Source organism: Pieris napi, chromosome 6 (assembly GCF_905475465.1).
Source record: "Pieris napi chromosome 6, ilPieNapi1.2, whole genome shotgun sequence".
Classification (NCBI taxonomy): Eukaryota; Metazoa; Arthropoda; class Insecta; order Lepidoptera; family Pieridae; genus Pieris; species Pieris napi.
Window position 1 is genome coordinate 12,167,233 of NC_062239.1, and position 26,221 is coordinate 12,193,453.

A 26,221-nucleotide genomic window follows, 5' to 3' on the forward strand; every position below is an offset into this window, starting at 1 on the left:
ATATATAGTATAGTTCAAAAACGAATTTCCGCCTGCATCCTTTGTGATAATTATTTTTCAGTTTCTTTGAAATAAGTTCCTAGTTGTTATGCATAGTTGGAGATCTAAGAAAACGGTGTTTTTAAATAACCTGCAAGCGAAGTTCCATAACTTTTCAAACAATAAATAATATTGAATTAATATAGTTTTGGACCGGTAATTCTTTTTTAATGATAAATAACCCATTTTTAAATAAGAAGAAAAATTTGCTTTTTTAATTATTAAAGAAAAATTAGCCTATTCGCTTAGCTCCTTCTCTATCTTCCTTTAAATGTCTTCTGTACAAACATTACCTGTCCACATCGGATCCCTAACTTTCGTACTAACTACTAACTAACGTGAGACTGATCTTAAATTATCTTAATTTATTTGCACTTTTTATTTTTCATGTATCCTTTATAAGTTTAGTTTGTTTTTTGTTCCTGTTTAGTTTTTTTTCGTACTAAGTATATGTAATATGTATTTTTGCACTTCTTGCCTACCTTATCTAATTTAATAATAAAAAATTCCTCACAATGCTGCCTGGAAGAGATCGCTCGAAAGCGATAAGGCCGCCAGTTTTCCTCCTTAATTATGTTAAAATTTTATATTGTAATGCAATAAAATAAATAAAAAAATGAGATTTAATTTCATATACCTACTTTTTTTAATAAATTGATATTGTATTTTTTATTTATTCTGGCAAAAACTAAGACACATGACACTTTAAAAGAGAGTCTCTTTTGCATAATGCAGATAAAATTATGATAAATAGTCACCCCTGCCAACGGGAATACGTCGTATTACTAATAACCCACTATAATATGTTCTCAATTTTCGTAAATAACTAAAGACGTAAATATTAGAGTAATAACATCACAAAGGTGAGGTCCGTAGAGTATTGTATTTTTTATTACTGAACAATGCGAGCGAAAGAAAAAGCTTTGTCACTGAATTTTTTATGTATTTTTCTATTAACTTCACAAACATAATGTATGAAATAAAACTAGGTAATATTTATATAAAATATAGAGGACAGCGCTAATGAGTGCTCAAAATAGAAGAGGGCAAACGGGCAGGAGGCAAAAACTGCCTTAAAAACGCTCAGTTGTGGAAGTGGAAGTGGAAGTACTTTCAATTGGATATTTAGCGTAGTTTCTCTACAGAGATAAAAATTAAGTTAAAAGTTTAGGTACGGTTTGACTTACGGTCAAAAAACTCTTTTAAATAACCCCAAGTTTGTTTTTACATTCGATGTGTTTTTATTAACTAACTTTAGTTTCCGTTCAGAAGTTGTTTTTTTTTTAAATTCAGCTGAGTCGTCGGACGTCAAGCGGAACCAATTCTTATTCCTGCCCGTTTGCCCCCTGTGCTATAAAATAAAAATATGAATAAAAAAAAAGAATAACAATAAAAAGTTGATATTATCAACAATTTATTTTATTTATTTATTATGATTTAAGTTGATATTTTCTTCGTACAATACAAGGCAAAACCAACTATTTCAAATTTCTCGTTCTAATTCAAAGTATTTACGTATATATATACTTTTAGATTATAACACAAATTAGCAACAAATATATTTAATGTAACTAAAAAATAATATAAAAAACTCTGGTATCTTTTATTAATGATCGCTTTGTTATTCTTCCTATATATAATAATGATCAATGCATCTTGGAATTTATTATAAGTATACATATGTTTTTATTTTTGTATAAATAGGTAAAAAGTGTCAGCTGTAATTTATGTTATCCTAAGCAAATTATAGGAGAGATCGAAATAAACTCCCTGGAGGTACCGTCATTTATACCGTTCCGACCTGCAATTATAATTAGGTCTATGGTGAGGAAACGATTAGAAATTAGCAAATATTCCACTCACAACACCACTGTATTACAATGAACGTTGTATGTGTTTTGTGTTTGTATGTTTCTTTATATACAGTTAACGGAAACGACGAAAGCAATGATTTGGATTCAGGTAATACTTATTGGAAGAATTCATTCCTCGAAAATTTAAAAAATAACTATATCAAAAAGTAAAATTAAAAAAAAAACTATGACAGAAGTATGTTTAGTAATAAATGCAATTGTGTTTTCAGAAGACAAAGACGGTGGATCTTTTAACGCAACTGATTTTTTCACGAACACAACGGGTAGGTTCTAAAATAATACTGTTTTATATTTCCATATATAAGCAATAGACTGATTGGTCAACTGATTGATCAACCAATCTAGCCAAACGCAGACGCACGATCATACAGTTTGACCAATGACAAGATGACAGGTGTACAGTTTCTCCAACCTAAAGGGAAGACCAGACTATCCACTGATTCACTCATAGATGTTGCTACGTATTTTTTTGTTTAAATTGTCATACGGGATAACGTAAATATAGAGTTCCTTCCTTTAGTAGTCCATACCCCAAAACTCAACAAGTTTAGGCCAGCAACGCACTCGCGAGCCATTGAAAGAGTCTATGGACCACTTAACATCAGATGGGCCTCGTACCCGTTTGCCTGTTCTATAAAAAAACATGTCTGGGTATTTATGTAACAAGATAAAAATCTTTTCAAAAATTTTATCTTTCGCGTTATTCTAAGTTTGTAGAAAAAACGACACTAACAATAGAAAAAAAATACTCGCCAAAAGAAGTATAGCTTCAAAAAAACTAAAATGTTCACTATAGCTAACTTCAGGGTGTTTATTTTTTGTGACGGAGTGCGCGCGCATCGTAATAAATACTCTCATAATTTTTCCCTAACGAGCCAAAAAAACTATAACTTCAAAAAAACTAAAATGTTGCCTATAGCTAACTTCAGGGTGTTGGTTTTTTGTGACGGTGTGCGCTCGAATCGTAAAAAAATGCTCTCATCATTTTTCCCTAACGCGCCGAAAGAAGTATAACTTCAAAAAGCAATATCATCTAAACATGATTTTCTATTATTTTAGACGACATTGATGACAGCGAGGAGCGTATAGGCGCAGCTGTCACGCAAGTGTTTAAGCATCCGTATGCTGCGTCACTCCTTAAGAATGACACGTTCGTGTGTAGCGCTGTAATTCTAAACACATATTGGGTCTTGACTCTAACGAAGTGTTTTGATTCGTAAGTAATTCATTATTAGTACTCGCATTTCACAAACGCAACATAAAATTACCAATTACAGATCTATGAAGATAAATTAGCTGTATAATAATTATTTATAAATATAATATGATAGTAACCTTACAGCTACACATATCCATATTATCAAAGAAAATACTTAGACAATATGCAAAGCCAAAACAGATTACGAAATCAAAATATACAAGTATACTAGCAAACCGGCCAAGCGTTGCTGTGGCTAAAGTTTTTGTTATATTACATAGTAGCACACTATTCAAGAGAAACGGTAGGAGAACACCAGTCATGGGGACCACCATGCTTTTTTGGTGGTTATTCTATTAAATTATAGCTTATGTGAAACGTTGGTACTTTCAACACAGCGCCATCTGTTAGAATTGTGGCTATCAAATAATAAACAAATATTTTGCAATAAAATAATATTGCGGATATAAATTGAGATGTAAGCTATCCTATCTTTTAAGTTGGATCAAACTACACACGGTGTGCATATTTGATTGATATCAAAGCGGACAAACAACGTGACACGTAATTTATATAAATTACGTGTCACGTTGTTTGTCCGCTTTGATATCAATGATGAATATATATATATATTAAGATGTATAAGTTAGAGTGTACTCCTCCGTCAAAGGTCATGCTTTTTCATGCATGCAGCCGGCTCCATCGAATTAGAAGACGTTGTCACGTCAAAAAAATAAATTAACCATTAATGACCACTTCATATTTAAAAAAAACTACATTGTTACTGCTAAATAAAGTAAAAGTCTTCCCGCTTCTTAATATATTTCCTTACAATTACATTTCCTACATATTCATAATTTGTATAGTACTTAGCTAAAACCCGAAACATTCGCGAACGCAGATAATTCGTGTTCATACGAGGCACGGAACAATTGTGAATATCCTCCATACTTCGCTGTCCCTTCGCAACTAGCTTCTATATTATTCATCAGTTTTAATATATGTAACATATCTATTTCACTCCTTCATAAGAAAGGTCCTGTCAGCGACAAGCATTTGTCACTCTCAGACAAATTATGTATTCGCTAAGTTGAAAAGAGACATCTGTTATTTGTTACAATTTACAAGTAGACGATTGTAAAATAGCGTAAATAATTTAGAAAATCTTATTCTAAAGAATAATTATATTATTCCTGTTTACAAAAGCTACAATAATCAGCCTAAATAAGAGGCAAGATGGAAAATATTATTCCATGGTTAAAGGGTGCCTTTTCCTTATGTGAAAATTTATGGGCTATTCTTGGGGGTTGAGTTTTTCCTTTCATTAAGTCTGATATTGTAGTTTTGGAGCTTATTGTGCAAGTATTCACGAATAAACGGACCTTACAGTTGCTTATTAGCATTTTCATTAAAAGTTTATAAAAAGAAAATCAGCGGCACTACAACCTTTTTAGGTCTGGGCCTTGGATTTCTGTATCTGTTTCATGATTCTCAATCTAATAGGCAAGTAGGTGATCAGGCATCTGTGCCTGACACATGCCGTCTACTTTTCGGGTATAAGGCAGGCCGGTTTCCTCAGTTTTCCTTTACCGTTCGAGCGAATGTTAAATGCGCACATAGAATGAATTTCCATTGGTACAGCCGACGATCGAACCTACGACCTCAGGGATGAGAGTCGGATGCTGAAGCCACTAGGCCAACACTGCTCTACTATAAACATAAATATTACGATTGGACATTCTCACGGACTGCTGCAGATATATTTAGTAAACGTAATGCTTCTAAGAAGAGATAACATGATATTCTGTTTATATTCACTTAAATGTATAATTCTGAATTAGGAGTAGTATGGTTTCTAAGGGCGTATAGAAAGTTTACAAATATCAATCATTTGGTTGATCAAAGAGATTACGATTACACGTCAATAAACTTTCGATATTCAATTTAACCTTAACATTTGCAAATTACTTACACCCAAGTAATTTCAGTCCATTATCCTTATAATTAAGAGAAAAACTTGTTCAATCCCTTTAATTGTAATCCTAATGGGAGGTAGGTGATTCAAACGAAATATGTCCTCTCTTGCGGCATTTTTTATTGAAGTTTGGTTACATAATTTAGTTGACTTGCAAATGAATCATTTACATGTTTAGGGATGTTTGCTTGAGGTTGACTCGTTCAGAATTACTTGGTCGATGTTAAAATAAAACTCCCTAATTACTTGTAGAGAAGAGGTGAAGATGGAATAGTGAATGATGAATGATCTTATTTACAAAACTGTGTACAATTATACTTAAAAATTATCCTACACTTACAACTAATATTGACATGTGGTGCCAAGATGCGGAGCGTTGATTGGTTGCGCAGGTACCAGAGTAGGCGATAAAACTGCGGCGCGGCAAAAAGTTGGCCTTTTTCTGCACGCAGCCGTCGAAGCGTACGAACGTGTTCTTCTCAGAACACTTCGGTATCGTAGCAATACGATAACGCTGAAAACTGTCCTTTTCAGGACAAATTATCGTATCTCGACTAAACGTCTAACAACTGTCCTTTTCAGGACATATTATTCTTGTTTCACGACGAAAACGTTTGACAACTGCCCTTGTCAGGGCAAATTACCGTGTCTTACGACACGATGAAACTGTTCTTTTCAGAACACACGACCGTAACTATTCTGATATGTTCTTGTCTGAACACATCACTGTTTCAATACGACACGTTAATCAATCACCTACAGGATTCCCCCTCTAGCGAAGCGTACCGGCAGGCGTATAACACGGCCTCGGCGAGTTGTCCTTGTAGGTATTGAGTTGTTCCCAATGTCTTGTTGTTTCAGGTCGTTGTCATTTTGATGTTTCAGGTTGTTATCGTTTTGATGTTTCAGGTTGTTGTCGTTTTGATGTTTCAGGTTGTTATCGTTTTGATGTTTCAGGTTATTTGGTGGTTTATCTAGTTCGCTCGCACTTGATGTGATTTGCTTGTTGCAGGTACTCGGTATTGTATCAGTGGGCACATCTGGCTCGGCGATTGTGTAGGCGGGTTTGAGTCTATCAATAGAGATCTTTGTTTCACGGTTAGGTAACTGCAGCGTGAATATCTTGCTGTCTCGTTTCAGCACGCGATAGGGTCCGTCGTAGGGTGCTTGTAATGGCTTCTTTACGGCGTCTATGCGTACGAATACGTATTCACATGTTTGCAGGTCGCGGTGTATGAATATAGGTTTTGTATTGCTGTGTGGTTGGTTAGGCATTGGTTGCAAGTTACGTATTGCGTCGCGCAGCTGATCGATGTAGGCAGAGTCCATAATGACGTTATCGCGGGTCGTTGATAAGAAATCACCGGGTAAGCGTATGTTGCATCCGTAGGTAAGTTGGGCGGCGCTTACGCCGGTGTCACTTCGCATAGCGGCGCGTAATCCGAGTAAGACGGTTGGTAGCTCGTTAATCCAGCTTCTTGCGGTCTGTAGTCTTGCCTTCAATGCGGCCTTAAGGACACGGTGCCATCTTTCGATGATACCGTTACACTGTGCATGGTATGATGTTGTACGCGTTTTCTCAATTCCGAGTAAGCGAGAAAGAGATGCAAATACTCTGCTTTCGAATTGGCGTCCTTGGTCCGTTGTTATTGTAGCAGGGCAACCGAAACGGGAAATCCAACCTTCGTATAATGCTTTGGCTACGTCTTCGGCTGTTATTTCGCATAATGGGTATGCTTCGGGCCATCTCGTCGCTCTGTCGATCATTGTCACGAGGTATCGATGACCGGTGGCCGCTGTAGGTAGCGGACCAACGATATCGATGTGCACGTGTTCGAATCGTTCGGTTGGTGAAAATATTGATAATGGACTTGTTGTATGGCGTTGTATTTTAGCGCGCTGACACTGTAGGCATACTTTTGCCCACTTGCCGACATCTGCGTTCATTGAGGGCCAAAAGTAGCGTTGCGTAATTAATTTCCTCGTGGTCTTTATTCCAGGGTGGCTAACGTTATGTACTGCGTCGAATGCGGTACGTCGGTATTCTTCAGGTAGGTACGGACGTATGCATGAGGTTGAAGTTTCGCAGAGTAATTTGATGTTTGACGCGGGCAGGTTAACTTCCTTGAAAGATAGGTTGCTCTGTAGACTGAGTGCTTGCATTGTATCGCTATCGCGCTCTTGAGCTATTGCAAGTTGATTGTAGTCAATCGGCGATGGACACGTGATTGCGTCGATGCGTGATAATGCGTCTGCGGCTGCATTTTGAGACCCACTGACGTGTCGTATATCAGTGGTAAATTCGCTAATATAAAGTAGTTGTCGGGTGCGTCTCGGTGATTCGCTGTTTGTATTTGATTTTGTATAAGCGAAAGTTAGCGGCTTGTGGTCCGTGTATATTATTATTTCACGTCCCTCGAACATTTTTCGGAAGTGTTTGACAGCCATATAGATTGCGAGTAGCTCTCGATCATATGTACTGTAGCGAGTCTGTGCGTCGCTGAATTTCTTCGAAAAATAGCCGAGTGGTTGCCATGTGTTGTTCACAAATTGATTTAGTGCGGCACCAGCTGTTTTGTCACTCGCGTCGCTGAATATCGCTAGCGTCGCATGGTGAGACGGATGAGCGAGTAAAGCGGCGTTTTTTATGCTCTCTTTACATGCCTCGTAAGCTTGCGTCGATTCAGCGGTCCAGTCGATCTTAGTTTTATCACGCTTCTTGATGTTGTGCAGGTAGGTATTTAGCGGCGCTTGTATGGTGGCGGCGTCTTTGATATTTTCGCGGTAAAAATTTATCATACCGAGAAAACGTCGCAGTTCCTCTACGGTTTGTGGCTTTGGAAAGTCTGTGATAGCCTGTACCTTCTCTTGGGGTGGCTGTATTCCTTCCGCCGTGACTTGATGACCGAGGAATTTGACAGTTGGCTGGCCGAAAACACATTTTGATGGGTTGATGGTAATACCGTATTCTTCTAGTCGCTGTAATACGGTGCGTAGGTGTTTTCGGTGCTCTTCCTCGTCAATTGATGCTATCAGTAGGTCGTCAACAAAAGGGAATACGAAGTCGAGTTCGCGCAGTACTTCGTGAATGAAACGTTGGAATGTCTGGCCGGCGTTCTTTAGACCAGGACACATGCGCGGGAACTCGAAAAGGCCAAATGGTGTGATGATAGCTGTTTTCTCCACATCTTGCTCGCTGACTGGCAGTTGTTGGTAGGCGCGGTTGAGGTCAAGTGTGGAGAAAATTTTCTTCCCTGCGAGTTGGTATGTGAAATCACGTATGCGTGGTATGGGATACCGATCGGGCTTGGTTATAGCGTTGAGCCTTCGGTAATCGCCACACACGCGTAACTCTCCACTCTTTTTAGGCACGACGTGAAGAGGTGATGCCCAAGGGCTTTTGCTTGGTCTGCATAACCCTTGGTTAATCATGTTCTGAAATTCTTTCCTGACCATTTCGTAGCGATGCGGCGCAATGGGGCGTGGTCTGCAGTGAAGAGGCGGTCCATTCGTTTCAATGAAGTGTTCGACGGAATGTTTAGGACTAAGCTTCATTGAAGTGAGTCTAGTTGTGCCTGGGAAATCTGCTAATATGCTGTGGTAATTTTGCCCAATGTCTATACTGCGAACTGTAGGTATGCCCGCAGTACTGAGTTGAGCGTTAGTTACCAGCTGTGTTTTCCCGTCGATCAATCGTCGGTTTTTTACGTCGACAATGAGGTGGTGGTGCTGTAAGAAATCTGCTCCCAGGATTGGCTTGGACACATCTGCTACGACGAATTTCCATGTGTATGGTCTTCGAAGGTTAAGGTCGAGTGTGAGTGACTTCTCTCCGTATGTAGGAATTACAGTGTTGTTGGCGGCGTAGAGTTGAAATGGCAGTGGTTTTTCGCGTGAGCCTTTTTTCTTTGGTAGCACGGAGATATTGGCTCCTGTGTCGACCAAAAAGGTAAGTTTTGTTACCCTGTCGGTAACGAAAAGGCGGTGTGATGATTCGGTAACGCCAGTTCCCGCCGCGGCCAGCGTTACTTTTAGTTTTCCGACTGGTTGATGGGCTTGAAACTACACGGCGGTGCGCATTTCTTCGCGTCCATACCGTAGCGATGATGGTAATAGCAGTACGGCATTGGAGATTTTTTTCGGCTTCGGTCTTCCATCTGCGACTCTCGTTGGTTTTCGTTGTGATGTGGAGATGCGTTCCGCGAGCGTGATAGGAAACGGTGGCGAGAGCCTCTGTTGCGGTAGTTGTCGCGAGGTTGTGCTCGTAGCTCAGCCACTTCCAAAGACAACCTTCTTATTTCACCGATGAGGGTGTCGATGGTTGGCTGTTGCGGATGAGGTGGTGGAGACGATGGTAGAGATGCGAAAGGCGTTGCGACGGCGGCGATGTGTTGCGACGGCGTGTGGACTTCCATCATTTTGTCCGCGAGCAAGGTAAGGTCGTCAAGCGTCGTTTTGATTTTAAACGCTTCGCTGACAGCTAGCACGGAACGAATGTGTGGCGGCAGATGCTCAAGCCACATCATTTTGATGGTGCTCTCGGGAAATTTATCCTTGTTAAGCTGCTTCATTTGCCTCATCAGCTGGCTAGGTTTCTGGTCTCCGAGCTCGACTTGCGACAGTAGCTTCTTCGTTTGTGCGCTATTAGACTCTTCGTATAGCGATATTAAACGGTCTTTAATGGCGTTGTAGTAATCTGCTTCCGGCGGCGAGCAAATGAGATCAGCGATGTTTTGTATATCTTGCTTTTCGAGCTGTGCGATGACCATCTGGGCGAGCTGGGCCTGGCTTCGTTTTAGATCGGCGGTTGCTGCTTCGAAACTGCAGAACCAGAGGAGCGGCTGGTCGCGCCAGAATGGTGGCACGCGGAGCGACAGTGAAATGCCGGAGACTTCTTGGCTCGACGGTGTTGATGAAGTTTGACGCTCTGCACCGGAATTTTCTGTTGTCGACATCTTCAATGTTCTTGGTGTTCTTCTCGGGTTTGTTCTTCGAGGGGTTGTTCTTCTCGGGGTCACCACTTTAGGGATGTTTGCTTGAGGTTGACTCGTTCAGAATTACTTGGTCGATGTTAAAATAAAACTCCCTAATTACTTGTAGAGAAGAGGTGAAGATGGAATAGTGAATGATGAATGATCTTATTTACAAAACTGTGTACAATTATACTTAAAAATTATCCTACACTTACAACTAATATTGACATGTGGTGCCAAGATGCGGAGCGTTGATTGGTTGCGCAGGTACCAGAGTAGGCGATAAAACTGCGGCGCGGCAAAAAGTTGGCCTTTTTCTGCACGCAGCCGTCGAAGCGTACGAACGTGTTCTTCTCAGAACACTTCGGTATCGTAGCAATACGATAACGCTGAAAACTGTCCTTTTCAGGACAAATTATCGTATCTCGACTAAACGTCTAACAACTGTCCTTTTCAGGACATATTATTCTTGTTTCACGACGAAAACGTTTGACAACTGCCCTTGTCAGGGCAAATTACCGTGTCTTACGACACGATGAAACTGTTCTTTTCAGAACACACGACCGTAACTATTCTGATATGTTCTTGTCTGAACACATCACTGTTTCAATACGACACGTTAATCAATCACCTACACATGAATATATGGTAAATGCCTAAACCTAATTCACTTATCTCCTAATCTATGTAAGTTAAGTACCGAAACCACATATTTTCGTCAATATATAATGATTTTAGTAGTGCATTCTGTGTCTGTCAATATGAAACAGCCCTGCGATTCTGTAACTCACTTTTCGAACTCACACAGCGGTTTTCGCATCGGCGGTCGCTCTGAAATCAGTCGTGAAGCAGTCATTTTATGATTTGGCATTCTAATAAACAATAAACTACAAGCTCCCACCTTTTCAGAATGCCAAATCATAAAATGACTGCTTCACGACTGATTTCAGAGCGACCGCCGATGCGAAAACCGCTGTGTGAGTTCGAAAAGTGAGTTACAGAATCGCAGGCCTGTTATTGCTGAAAATCGTACCCAGAATTCTGAGTTGGAAACCACTTATTTATTATTCAAACTAGCTGCTGTGGTCTCTGGCAGAATGAGCAGCGCTGTGGAACATTCTGCTCCTCAGCATAATGCTGAGCCAGGGCCAATTACAGCCACAGCACACACGCATTACACACTTAAAACGAACCGAGTGGGAACAGGGATTTTTTTTAATTTTTTTATTGTTTTTTATATCTCTCATATTATTTTATTTTCTTTGATTATTGTTATTTTGTTTGTTTATGTGTGGGTGTTTTGTTTGTAATAAATGTTATGTCTATGTCTATTTACTGAGGCCAATAGTAGGCCTATATAGAATCAACCATACATATTTGCTATACATGTATATGTATGTTAAGTAACAACATACAACGATGTTAATTAATTTTAAATATTCGATTTAATTATTATTATTTTTATTGCGTCTCATTTCTTAAAAATTCGTACCTTTTAAAGTGTTCTTGTGAATTCTAAATTCAAATGCTTTTCCAAATGCAAATGTAGTTCTTAATTTAAATGAACACTGTGCCGTTTAAGGGCCATTTATTATAGTATGAAGAGGCAGTTATGCAATGCTTACGATAAAGTGTGTTTGACCCTGGTTAAGGTCGCTAGAGGGCTCTCAACCTCTGTTGACTTTTCGTGAAAACCCTTCAACGTCGAGCGGAAAACGATTTGTAAGACCTATTTTAATGAAAATAGAATGAGTTGCGATTTTAGAGGACGTTTTTACTTGGAAAATTCTGATGTAAGCTTTTATAATGCTCCGGTTATTAATTTTTGAAATTGTACCAGGCTGAGTTTGATAGCTGTTCCAGATTAATTTATAACGTATTTTTTTATAACACTAAAGTAGTTTTGTTGCTCTTGTTTTGATAGTCATACAGGGGATTCCATGTAGAGTATCGTCAGATCATATTGTCACAACCATATTTTGTTTTGAATACAATTTACTATTAATTGCAAATGCACTTTCAAAGTAATAAGAATAAAATTTTGTTTGATGCTTAAAACAATGATCTAAGACCTTGAAATAAAAAAATTGCTAATATTACATACATATTACATAACATGTGGAAGTTACACACTGAAGTATTTCTGAAACAATTCGAATTAGGATCCTTCAAGAACAGAGCGTAGTAATTCTTAAAAGGCCGGTAACGCACTCGCGACCCTCTGGGTTTGAGTGTCCACGGCCGTTTCACTTAACACAGGGGGCAAACTCCTGCCCGTTTGCCCCCTGTTTAATAAAAAAAGAAAAGACTTTTAAGAGACTAACAAATTTATTAAAAAAATGACCATTTCCCGATATTAAGTTTTGTGGATTAATTGATTATTTTATCATAATTACGCATGTTCTTTGCAAATGTAGTTCAAAGGTTGGTGTAAAATAGTTTTTCTACTTTTATTTAATATTAATTTTCAATTAAAATTGTAAAAGATGGTTCAATTTTATAATAACCAAAAAGTTAGTTATAGGTCAACCTAAATTTGGGTCAAAGTTATATAAAAATATAACAATTTGTACGTGACGTCTGCCTTCCTTCAGATCTCCAGGTGACATGGGTCGTTTTGTAATTGTTTTATATAGAATGTAAATATAACAAATGATTTCATTTATTCTATCACGTGATTGTGACGGTTATTGGAGGGGTTTATTTATTTATTAAAAAGAGTGGCGGAGAGTCTATTGCCAGTTCTTCTCTTCCGTTCTACGCCCTTGATTTGAGAACTGGCAGTAAATGTTAAATTAGAAGCATTGAATGTATATTTCTTTTTTGACGTTCATAAGTGTACATTGTGTTACCTTTATGAATAAATGATTTTTGACTTTGACTTTGTCTATTGATATTTATATGTATAATATAATAAAAATAATAATATATTAGAAGCTAAGTGTCAACAATGTTTAATGGTTCAGAACAAGAGCTTGTAACTAATAGAACAAAAGGGGTAGAGGGTAGGGCAGGGCTAGGGATAGGGTAGTAAAACAATACTATATTGTTGAAAGCGAAATTGAATTCCACTGTTATTAATGCAAAGGAAAACTGAAGTCCTAGGTTCAAATCGCAAAATAATTGTTTGGTATTTGCCGTAAAAGGCTGGTTGCCTTAAAAAATATATTTCACCAATTAAACTTATAATTTTTTATTCATTTACACTTTGTTACAATTTGATATTCAAAATCATACGTATAAAAGAAAAAAAAGGCTGAGGCTGGTCAGCTACTTGCCTATTAGATTGATAAATGATCATGAAACAGATACAAAGATGAGGCCCAGACCTAAAAAGGTCATAAGGTGGTATAATCATACCTAAGCACTATATCAGCTACGTTAGATCACATAACCCGCTACTAGTGCAATACTGCTACGCCGTAGCTGTTTTCCATTGTATACAATCAACATGGCATTTTTTATTTATTTGTTTGTCTGTAAATTCGGTTTACGGACAATAGTTTTACGTGATAACATTGATGAAAAATTGCATACTTTTATGAATTGTATTAAATTATTATCACTAAATTATCATTATTTTGTATAATATTCGATAAATACCTAAACATGACAATAAAAATAATTAAAACAAATTTTAAAAGTTTGGTGTGGCGGTGTCGCTTTAATGCTGGCAGCATTTCCTCCCTGTATTGCGATACTTATTCGTTGAGCGAGGAAAGCACTGGGGCACTGGTAAGTCGTCGGTATCGTTAATTCGAATACTTTTAACAACTTAAGATAAATGCCACGAGCCAAATGCTTAGTGCCTCTCTATAGCTCGTACCGCGCTCTCGCTTGCGCAAGCGGAACGTGACAATGAAGCTCGGCTCAGGCGGAACGTGACGAGTCATGTTTTTTCCTGCGTGCGGCCCGCGTTTATCGATTTCTAAGACGTTATCACGTCAATAGCTTAACAGAACATAAAATAGATATGAATACTTAGTATATCTTATATTGAATTAAGATGGACAAAGCAGTATGGTGAATAATTTATTTACAAGAATATGGAAAAAAAATATTATGGTGGTACAATCTATGTGGAACCAGCTGCCCACTGAAGTATTTCCAAACCAATTTGACTTAGGTTCAAGAAAAGAGTACCAATTGTGAGTGTCCATGGGCTTGTCTTAACATCAAGTGAGTCTTCTGCCCGATTACATCAAACAAAATTACCTTTTAGGTCTGGGCCTCAGAATTCTATATCTGTTTAATGATCATATGTCAATCTAATAGGCAAGTTGCTGATCAGCCGAATATAAAAAAAAGAAGAAAGAAGTTACATATTACATCCCATTATAGTCAAAAGACTATATTCCAGTATACTAAGATGGGAAAAATGTAGCGCCTATGTCAAACACAAAGTGTAAAAGGCTTTTTATTCTGTAGTTCTCCAAGGCACCTTCTTCAGGAGGACTGTCATATACTATACAATAGTTAAAACACTTACTCATTCACCAATATGCACCCACACACTCACTTCTGTACTCAGGCGTTGAAACAGTTGAAAAACAAATATAATTAAAAACAGATGTAATTAAATTATATTTATGAAATTTACTATTAAGTTCATGAAAGACACCCTTATAGGTATTTCTTTACTTAAAAGGGTTCCCAAATCTTACACATTATAATGAATTGTTGTCATATGAATAAACACATTCTAATTTTATTCGCAGTCAGTTATAGTTAGTTCATTTAATGCGGCATGAAGGACCTGAATGCTTTACTCGGTTTGCATGAACAATAGCCACCATTATTAAAGACACCTAAACAGTCTATCAGATATTATCTTAATATATTTAAATTACGTGTCACGTTGTTTGTCCGCTATGGACTCTTAAACTACCGAACCGATTTCAATCAAATTTGCACACCGTGTGTAGTTTGATCCAACTTAAAAGATAGGATAGCTTACATCACAATTTATACCCGCAATATTATTTTGTTGCAAAATATTTGTTTATTATTTGATAGTCACAATTCTAACAGATGGCGCTGTGTTGAAAGTACCAACGTTTCACATAAGCTACAATTTCATGGCATAAGCACTAAAAAAGCATGGTGGTCCCCATGACTGGTGTTCTCCTCCCGTTTCCCTTGAATAGTTTGCTACTATGTAATATAACAAAAACCTTAGCCACAGCAACGCTTGGCCGGTCTGCTAGTATATATTATATAGAAAAGAAAGAAATGAAAGCAATCTCCTGAACGAATCCATATAATAGATTCAAATGTCTAACTTCAATTGTGTTTCCAGAAGCGTAATGTCATCGTATGTTAGCCACAAATATCTCAGCAACTACACAATACGAAGCGGCAGTAACTATAACAACAAGGGCGGAAATATTTCAAAGGTATTGTTCACCTCGTATGATTATTTGATAATTCCAAGTACCAGGGCGTGAGGAATGAGGAGAGATCGGCAATTATTGATTAGAGATTTTTATATACAGTTCCCTAATTGGTTAATATTATTGAAATGTGATTGGCTGATTTGTTTATAGTTAAACTGTAATTGCGTGTTGATCAACAAAGCTTATATTTGGGTTTTTTTATGTAACAATTGTTACATTGCCAGGAGGCTCGCACGTGCGTTGCCGTCCTTTTAAGAAATGGTACGCTCTCTTCTTGAAGGACCGTTAGTTGAATTGGTACGGAAATTATTCAGTGGGTAGCTGGTTCTATGGTAGCGGTGGTGCGCAGCAAAAACTGCCTTAAGAAACGCTCAGTTGTGGAACGACAACGTCGAGGTGATACGGATAGTATTTTGTATTTTGCCTTGACATCCGATGATGAAACTCAGCTGCAGGTATTAGTCCGAACAACTCCTCTGAACATTCTCCATGATAAATGCGGTAGAAGATGCATGATGAAGATGCATCTTTTTTTTTTCATTTTTCATTTTTTCAGGCACAGTAATGTGTCTTTCCTTATATTTGAAGCATAAAAAACTAAGTTTTATAATTTCAGATTAAATTGTTAGTAAGCAACTATGACTTCAAAGTATGCGCCACGAAACTAGCTGAACCCCTGGTTTTTGACGCAAGAGTACAAGCTGTAAATATTCCGCGATCTGATGATGAAGTATCCTTGGGCTATCTTACTTCACTAATAGCTTGGACACCAACTGGGGTACGTTGCATCCATCATAATTCTCATATTATAAAAAAGATAAAAAATTATCGAAATTGTGTTTAGAAAAGATTACTTTTTAAATAGTTATTTAAAAAATATTAATATAAGTTTTCCTAATTAACAGTTTAGTATAGGGTAGCAGCTTTGTAGAGACAAAATAATCAAAAAGAAATCGTATTTTCTAAAGTTATAACACATAAAATTTATTCTTGTGTAAATATAAATTCCAGTTACAACGGTCAAGATTCAAATGCAAAATCTCGCTTAGAATCATATCTTTGATCTGATAAAAATGGTAATAAAGGCAGACCGATAAATCCTCAACTTTACAATGGTCATAAAATCATGTGATATACGATTTCTAGGGTAAATGTCTTTGTGAATAAAACCTATTGTTGGTGTATATTTTAGAAAGTATATTCCGTAGTTTTATTAGTACAATGACGTGTTTAATAGTTATAATATTAATAACGCCCGTTCGTTTGCAATCTTTACAAATTTACATTTATTTTTCTTGTTACTAATCTAATCTATCTATCTACTTATTTCCTATAAATGGCCCCCAACAGCTTCTTCCAAGTTTCTCTTTCTCCATTCGCTTCCTTCTAACGCTTCTATATTCTATCCACCTTTTTAGGGCTTCCCATTCTTTCCCTTGGTTCTTTCCATATAGTTTTTTTATAGTCTATCTTTTATCTATCCATCTATGCCACTTCTATTTTAAGGTTTGAAGACGTGTTTAATACATCTAATTTCTTAACTACATAGATCACAAAGACATATTTTTCTAGCACATTCGAGTGGTGAACGCACCAGTAATTGATCCTACCATTTGTGACTCCACCAAGCTGCTACCAGGAAACTATATTTGCATTGGAGGTGTCCAAGATCCCAACAGGCACTTTTGCAGGGTAACAATTATTATATTATCCTTATACAGACATAATCAAAAACAATCATCAATAGCGGAAATTTTACGTAAAAATGGGTGGTGCATAATATTGGGACCCCTATATACTTAATTCATGTTAGTATTTTTAAATCCCAGTCAATGTATGGCTACGAAAAGTCCAACACCGAACAAATTCTAGGAATGAAATAAATTTCTTATGATGTTGAAAAATTTCTGAAAATATAATACAAAATAATTACAGAAATAAGTACTTAATCAAAATAGTTACAAATGTAATGATAATATATCAAAGAAGTTATTGCCTCTGACGTAAATATAGTCGGAGAATTAGCCAAAGAAAATATATAAAAACTCGAGTTGTATGATTATGATTTGTACTTAGCACGTGTGGTTAACTTCTAAATCAATGTATGTAACTAAGAGCCACATCGAGATGAGCCTTTGATTGAATCAAGTATTCGATCTTAGAAGATTCAGAAACCGTCCACATCAGCTAGTAGTATATGTTACTATAATAGTATATAGTATTATTATAATAGACGTAGTTTTTATAATTATAAAAATATACCGGAAATTTGTCGAATCACGGCTCCACCTTAGAACAACTCCAACAATTTTTTGTAATATCGTTCTTTACGACTTGTATGTAGATTAAATAATATTAAGGCCCTATCCCAGCACGAATTGCTGTGTCAGTGTCTCGGGGTGGACTGCGGGGCGCAGTGAAGTAACGCGGCGCGTAATAACAATTAGTTTTATATGAAAACAATTTTTTTTCTGAAATGGATTGCTTGGCCTAAAACTTTTTTGGAGTTTGACGTCCAGATTAAAGAGGCGCTTGGACCCCTTATAAAAATTGAAAAAAAAAACTGTTATTATTACAGTCATGATGTAAATGATATTGTCTCAGTTCTCAGTAGGTTCGGTAAGGGTTTTCTTTAAATATTATTTTGTTTTTTTTTTTATTCTATGTGGCGTTTGTGGATTATGTTTGGTTAAGTTAGGTTAAAGCCAAAATTTGTAACTTCTTTCATTCAGTTCACAAATCATTATGTTTTAATTAATTTCTATGGGGTTAGAGCATGCGCCACCACATTATTGAATGGTACACCATTGCCGAGTGATAAAAAGACATAGAAAAAAATTTGGAGCTGTTTTAAGGCGGAGCCGTAATTCGACAAATTTACCAAATATACTGAAGGAGTTGGAGGTAAATTGGTTTGTTATGATAATATTTGGGTTCTGTTAAATTTTCTTATACAACATTGCATATTACGCTCCAAAAACATTCTGTACTATCGCGCCGTTCCATCTATCGCATTTGAATATCTTAAACCGTTGTTGAGGAACGAAGGTGCTCTTCTTCCGACTTAAAGAAGGGATCCTCCACTATTCTAACCAGTGACTATCCCGAATCAGTGTTGGCCTAGTGGTTTCAGCTTGCGACTCTCATCCCTGAGGTTGTAGCTTCGAACCCCGGCTGTGCGCAAATCTATATTATTAACATAAGCTCGACGGGGAAGGAAAACATCGTGAGGAAACCGGCTTGCCGTAGACCCAACAAGTCGACAGCGTGTGTTAGGTACAGAAGGCTGATCACCGGCGTGGATCATAGATTGACAAATCATGAAGCAGATACAGAAATCTGAGGCCCATACCTAAAAAGGCCACTGATTTATTTTGAGCCGAAAGCCCCACTACATAAGGGCGATAAGTGATATTAGCGAGCGGAATTACTTTGCGTTTCAGACTATGACGTCATTGCAGTGATTTGTAGCCGCTACCAAATTATACAGTCGATGTTTCTATATAGGCTAAACTAACCCTTAAAACAAAAACATACACTTTCAGAAAGACAACGGCGGCGCTGTAATACAAAACAACACTTTAATCGCTATCACCGCTTTTCTGCACACCTGTGCACTTTATACGAAAACCCACGCCTTCCCCAAAGCCGCTAGCTTCGCTAAATGGGTCGACACTGTCATTTGGGACGAAGACAATCGACCAACAACTACAACTGTGGCTACCACCACCACTATCAGCACGACGGAAGACAGGAGTCCATATTTTGGTGACCCAAGGAAATTTATGCTGACGCTACCTTTTGACCCAGTCAATCTCCCCTTGCAACCCGCTGAAGACAATTCAGTCTTGCCAAGGATGAGCCTCTACGAGTCGTATTTACATAACTTGGCTGTAATGAGAACATCGACTACTGTCAATCCAAAAATCGAGGAGAAAAGGAAATGGTTAGAGAAGTTCGGGAAAATGGTATCAAAACAATTTCCTAAGAAGTATGATTTTGACTATAATTAATTCTCTTAATAAAAATGATATTTTATTTCATCCTTTGTTAGATAAATATATCTGCAGCTCTATATAATCTATACTAATGTAATAAAGAGGAAAAATGAGATATTTTTTTGTCTGTGAATAAATTATTATTGAATGAATAAATTATTATATGTAAATAAAAGCTATTATCATATATCAGATAATAGCCAAAGTTTAATTATGAGCCTAAAAAATTGATTTTGAATTTAAATAAAATAACTTTGAACATTAGGTATAATACACTTTGATATTTAGGAATCATCGTTTGCTTGTCAGGTTTTGGTTTGTCCAATGTTGGACATAGACCATCCGGTCTTGTCTGTGAATGGGCTCCCAAAACTATTGGACTATTTGGAAAAATTATTTCACTATAAGATTTTTTTTAAATGTGCTGAAAATGCGCTTACGTAGGCCCGCGCCATGGATGTTAAGTCTGACGCGGGGCTGTGGGGCTGAGTCTACACTCAAAGCCCTCTGCTGCCCTTCGATTCTGTAACTCACTTTTCGAACTCACACAGCGGTTTTCGCATCGGCGGTCGCTCTCAAATCAGTCGTGAAGCAGTCATTTTACGATTTGGCATTCTAATAAACAATAAACTACAAGCTCCCACCTTTTCAGAATTGACTGCCAATGCGAAAACCGCTGTGTGAGTTCGAAAAGTGAGTTACAGAATCGCAAGACTGTTCAGAGGATTAGCAAGACCAGAGGGAGGGTGTAGGTAACTACACGCCCTTAAGATGGGCCCTCGGGGTTGGTATGGGCATTCAACCCAAGAGACCTGGGTTTATATCAGACATAGAGCTCAATTAAGACCTGCGATTCTGGGCCGCGCAAGACCGAGAACTATAAACTCCGTACTGATAAGTGTGAATTGAATGACTGACACAATACTGTATCACTGATACTGAACTGAGCGAACACGCTGATGGAACTGTGGCTTCACTGATATACTCGAACGTGAATCAGGTTTTAGAACTCTACGTTACCCTGATGAACATAGACTATAGAATATTTTCAAAAAAGTTAGGATTCTGTATAATATAACCATAGTATAAAAGTTCCTTTATCATGTACGCAGTAATATTCGCTCGAACGGTGAAGGAAAACATCGTGAGGAAACCGGCTTGCCATAGACCCAAAAACTGGAAGGCGTGCGTCAGGGACAGAAGGCTGATCACCTACTTGCCTCTTAGATTACCAAATGATCATGAAACAGATACAGAAATCAGAGGCCCAGACCTAAAAAGGTTGTAGCGCCATTGATTTATTATGTACGCAGCGAAAACTATTGACAATAGAGGAAAGTGATGTACAACAGTTTTATAGAAGACATCAATACCTACAAAAAGCGTTACCATATGTCTAATAAAAAGCATTCTTTTTGCATTTAAAAGTCTATTTACCGAAAGCTTTTGGCTATAGAACATTGTGTTATTGAATCAATACGGGTAGAGCACAGCCAGTTTAAATATAAAAGTAAAAGGCATATTTTAATTTTATTTCCCCCCGTACTAAACCCACGACTGATCGTTATATAAACTAAGCCACTGTGTTCCCACTCAACGTACGCGTTACTTTTAGATTGCCGTGGGCACAATAATTGCAGATACAGTACCACATGCTTTTCTTGGCCGGTAAGAGGTTCGCTGACATGGATATTAGTATTGCCAGTAAATTAAAATTAACCGTTATAAGGGGAATAATTTGAAGTCATGCAGGCTAACTTAATAATTTATTGAAATGTCTCAATAAAACAATGCATAGTATCTAGAAAATACAGTTCTAGGCTTAAATAAATGTGACACAAACTTAGAAACAACTGATATGATAGATTTCGTTACCTTTACTATTAATATAATATCTTTTAAGATAGCTAGCAATCAGAACCGGTCGATAATTAAAACTTTGCCATTGTAATTAATACTGCAAGAAATAAAAATAAATACATTTTAGTTGGTTTTTATTACATGTTGGTAGATAATAAAATTTGTAGTTGTATTTGAGAGCTAACTGACAATGTCAGTCTGACATTTCAAAATGGCGACGGCAGTACTAATTTCAGCCGCCGGCCAAGAAAAGTATGTAGCACTGTAAGTAGGCGTAGATGTCTATTGACAGCATCAACAGGTTAATGAATAGACATTTATTTGCCCCCGGCCCCAATATCGTCACATGACGTCACATACTCCGGAAAAACATTAACGACCTTGTTATAAATCGTGTTCCTTATGGACCATTTTTTGTTCCATATACAACTAATAATAATTGTCACAAAGCTGGTACCTGTACGAGCCAAGGCTGCACATTTTGCTCACTCATGCTTTCATAGTTATAAGCGTGGCGATTTCCTAAATCGTCGGAGTTACGCCCCGAGAGTATAGCCAGACGCAGGCACTCTCCGCAACTGTTACATTGCATTCATTACATAGCAATTAAGAGTTCAGTATTTCGCTTATATTCTTTTGTGGTACGCGGGTGGTTAATATAGAGTAAAACTTAAATCCTCTATTATTTAATCGTACAGTACCAATACTCAGCGCGAACTATGACTTCCCCATGTCGCAAACTCTGGATTACATACGGCCGTTTATGCCTCGACTTCGTACCCCCCAAAGTCCACGATTTGTAAGGACGTTCAAATTCCTAATTGTATTATCGTCAGGTACTTCCGGCATCCCAAAGTTTCCGTAGTAAATTCGTCAATTTATAATCCCCTTTGTTGACGAATATAAATTACAAATTGAGGATTAACTAATTCCTAACGACGTCTGTTGCGAAATTTCACCGGTGTTTATACGTGAAGCAAGTTAACCTTATTAAATTTTATGGAGACTAATGTGTGACCGTTTTGTTTACATTGTTGTATATATACATATCAACGAGGAATGGAACGCAGTATACTCAATTTAAAACTGAAGGACAAGATCAGAAGTACACAAATAAGAAACATAACAAAGGTTATTGATGCACTGTCCTATTGCAAAAAACTTATGTGGAAATGGGCGGGACATACCGCTCGAATGAATAATGGCAGATGGACAAAGAGGGTAACAAAGTGGAAAGGGCCACCAGGAAAAAGCAAGCGTGGTCGCCCTCTTGCACGGTGGGCCGACGAGCTTAAGAAAGTTGGTGGAGAGGTTTGGGAGAAAAATGCTCAAAACAGAGAGAGATGGAGTCAATTGGAGGAGGCCTATACTCAATAAGAGGTCCTTGGAAAAACAAAATTATTGTATGTATTTTATGTGTGTGTGTATGTTTTGTAACTTTTTGTAAATTTTATTTTGTAAATTTTTCAAGGAATAAATGAGGCTTAATTATTATTAAATATACATATAGGTTGGAATTCACGATGGAGACTCGCCTTTTGGGAAACCTACATACAGACTCCCGCGCGGGGTGTGGTGGGTCGGTCCGTGACGTGCAATGGACCACCACTAAAACCCAACAGCCTCATCCGCTCGCTCCTTAATCCATGTCCCCGTCAAGAGCATCTGCTGCCCTACTGAGAGCCCAGCTCCCGAATCGACTAATGTGAGAAGGTCACAGTGGAGTACGTGTGCGTTACCGCGTCGCCGTCTCTCAGGGATTTTTTTGCGTTGAGGGTCGGCTAACAGGTTCCCTTAATCCATGTCCCCGTCAAGAGCATCTGCTGCCCTACTGCGAGCCCAGCTCCCGAATCGCCTAATGAGAGAGGGTCACAGTGGAGTACGTGTGCGTTACCGCGTCGCCGTCTCTCAGGGATTTTTTTGCGTTGAGGGTCGGCTAACAGGTTCCCTTAATCCATGTCCCCGTCAAGAGCATCTGCTGCCCTACTGCGAGCCCAGCTCCCGAATCGCCTAGTGAGAGAGGGTCACAGTGGAGTACGTGTGCGTTACCGCGTCGCCGTCTCTCAGGGATTTTTTGGCGTTGAGGGTCGGCTAACAGGTTCCCTTAATCCATGTCCCCGTCAAGAGCATCTGCTGCCCTACTGCGACCCAGCTCCCGAATCGACTAATGTGAGAGGGTCACAGTGGAGTACGTGTGCGTAATCGCGTCACCGTCTCTCAGGGATTTTTTTGTGTTGAGGGTCGGCTAACAGGTTCCCTTAATCCATGTCCCCGTCAAGAGCATCTGCTGCCCTACTGCGAGCCCAGCTCTCGAATCTACTAATGTGAGAAGGTCACAGTGGAATACGTGTGCGTAATCGCGTCGACGTGGTCGGCGTGAGCTACACTCCCGAAACCTCTCCTCTCTTTAAAACGAGACTCGCTTTTAATACGATTACCTATATTTTTGAATAGTGCATGAATTTTTTTGGTATGTTTTAGGCGCAGGCTGATCTGAAAGCTGTGCACCTACCTGACGTCAAAGACAAGAAATGATGTGAGCTTAAGCCACCGGGTTATTCGGGTTTTGTATTAATGTACACAATTCTCGAAATTCTATTAAATTATTTAATAATAAATTGTTGTCTCTCGTGATAAGTTTTTGATATGTTTAAGGACTTTCAAGATTGAAGTGTTTGAACTTCAGCTTATACAGTGAAGTTATGAAAGCCTAAGTACTCTTATCTTCCTGTCAAACTTGCTTGAAGCAATTCGCGCTTTACGGTCCCCAAAATATTTATAGAAAATTATAAAAATAAATTGCTTTTAAAAACTTTGGTTTTATAAACTAAACATTGCTTCAAGAGTACCTAGATTTATAAATTTATAAAAGAGAGGCAGCGTCCAAGTTCACAATGAAAGAAAGCTCGCGAGTTGCATACCTTTAAAGAATCGGCTTTTTCCTTGAAAGATCCTAAGTTTCTACGGTTCGGATATACTTAAATGAGCACCTGGTTCCATATAGGTGCTGTGGCATAGCGTAAGCTGTGGACCGAGGAGCGTCAAGTTAATACAGGATAATATCATCTTCTAACATGATTCCTAATGAAATATTAGAACTGCCTTTAAACAGACTCAAAACAAATATTAAAAAAAACATTAATGTGTAAAGGTTACTATGGTGAATGTGGTAAGTCACAGACAAGATTTTTTTTTACTTATGTAACTTTAAAGTCGTTGTGGTTTATGACATATTCCTTTGAAAAATTATAATGAGAGGGAGGGTAAAAATAGCTGAGTTTCTTGCCCATTCTTCTCAGAACAAGGCCTCCTCGTAGTTTTGCGAACGGATGGCATAGTCTTGCTCTTGCGCAAATTTTGTAAGCGTATTTGACATTCATAAGCATACCATACCCTAAGACGCATCTAAATTGAATAAATTTATTTTCATTAGATTTGATTGATTGATCTGTCTCGATGTGATGAGCATTCATTCATTCTTGTAAAAACAGCAAAGGAGTTAACCTTCCGTCACTTTAATATTGGTTGGTTTCCCTCTCTCTAATCGGCAGCTCATGTCTGAGCGGTGTGGTCATCAACGAAGCATCTGGAGCTGAATCTGTTTCGTGATCATTTTTAAATCTAATAGGCAAGTAGGTGATCAGCCTCCAGTGCCTGACACACGCCGTCGACTTTTTAAGTCTAAGACATGTCGGTTTCCTCACGATGTTTCCCACGTTCGAGCAAATGTTAAATGCGCACATAGAAAGAAAGTCCATTGCTGCACAGCCGGGGATAGAACCTACCTCAGGTATGAGAGTCGCACGCTGAAGTCAACTCTGCTCAACTATTAACTTATATGGGTCTATTAAAGCGGCGGTATGCATCTTCTGGATGCCTGTACCAATAGCCCACAAGTCACTTAATAGCAGGTGGGATTGTGGCCAAACGTCTGTATAAAAATTCATTCGGAGGCTTTAGTGTAGTTTTCCAGACATGTCTTAGTGGGACCGGACCTAAAATTTATTTATTTATTTATTTATTGTGAGTCTTTTATTCAGATTTCGTATTTCAAGATTGCGCTGTCCATTACGTTCGACATATTAAGTAATGGGTTGACCTCTTGAAACTAGGCTTCAGTTTGATTAGTATGAGCAATGAATACACGCTATCGAGTACACACACATTCCAACGAGTACACACAAACGCCAACGAGTACACACATACAAAAGTTATATTATTATCCCGTTAGCAAAATTGAAAGGAATTTGTATGTTAAGTTAGTATAACTAACGGAACTTATTAGTTTGTAACAAGTTCTAACTCCGAGCCACGTTTACATCCACTTAACTGGAGCTCTTGATATACTGGTTTGTTGAATCGTTACCAACATCGCCACTATAAGTTAAACTAATTTTTTTTATATTTTGATAGTGTTGGCTTCAAGGGGCTTCAGTATACTCTCTATCTATATATTAATATACTATCGGATTCACAGACGTTGTCCTGTACACACGTCTTACATACAAAAAAACTAATAATGCAAATCATTCTCTCTCTTGAATACACAAAAATTTCATCAAAAACTGTCCAGCCGTTCAGGAATTTAATTACAAACACATGCACTGAATATTTATATTTATTCCAGACGTATAGATAAATAAACCTAGATACCGATTACAGCGTCATATGCCGGGCTGATTTGTGAATCTAAACCTTCCAGGGCGCCACCCAAAAAATTCAAAACACATACAAAAATTCATTCAAATCGGTTTGGCCGTTTAAGAGGAGTTCAGTGACACACACGTACAGTAGAATTATATATATTTATAACCGCTCGTACGGTGAAGAAAAAATCTGAGAGCAAACCTAAAAGATGCCACGCGCTCCACGGATTTGGTTTTTCTCTAATACAATTAAATCAAACCT

At 38.0% G+C, this 26,221-nt stretch overlaps 2 protein-coding genes across 3 annotated transcripts in view; one reads left to right on the top strand and one right to left on the bottom strand.

Annotated features, from left to right (window-relative positions):
* Window positions 1-26,221, bottom strand: part of LOC125050348 (dipeptidyl aminopeptidase-like protein 6) — a 142,052-nt gene that overhangs the window by 86,702 nt on the left and 29,129 nt on the right. The window lies entirely within an intron of this gene.
* Window positions 1,897-19,509, top strand: LOC125050349 (trypsin-5-like). Its single transcript, XM_047650119.1, has 7 exons — window positions 1,897-2,001; window positions 2,123-2,176; window positions 2,973-3,129; window positions 15,359-15,455; window positions 16,072-16,233; window positions 17,028-17,147; window positions 19,001-19,509. The coding sequence occupies exons 1-7, from the start codon at window positions 1,920-1,922 to the stop codon at window positions 19,466-19,468; spliced, it is 1,140 nt and encodes a 379-aa protein (XP_047506075.1). The 5' UTR covers window positions 1,897-1,919; the 3' UTR covers window positions 19,469-19,509.

Bases quoted from the DNA above. Each gene is read 5' to 3' on its own strand.
- LOC125050349 (XM_047650119.1), top strand. From the start codon at position 1,920: ATGAACGTTGTATGTGTTTTGTGTTTGTATGTTTCTTTATATACAGTT. The intron at 2,002-2,122 runs GTAATACTTATT...TTGTGTTTTCAG, and splicing joins AAGCAATGATTTGGATTCAG to AAGACAAAGACGGTGGATCT. The intron at 17,148-19,000 runs GTAACAATTATT...ATACACTTTCAG, and splicing joins CCAACAGGCACTTTTGCAGG to AAAGACAACGGCGGCGCTGT.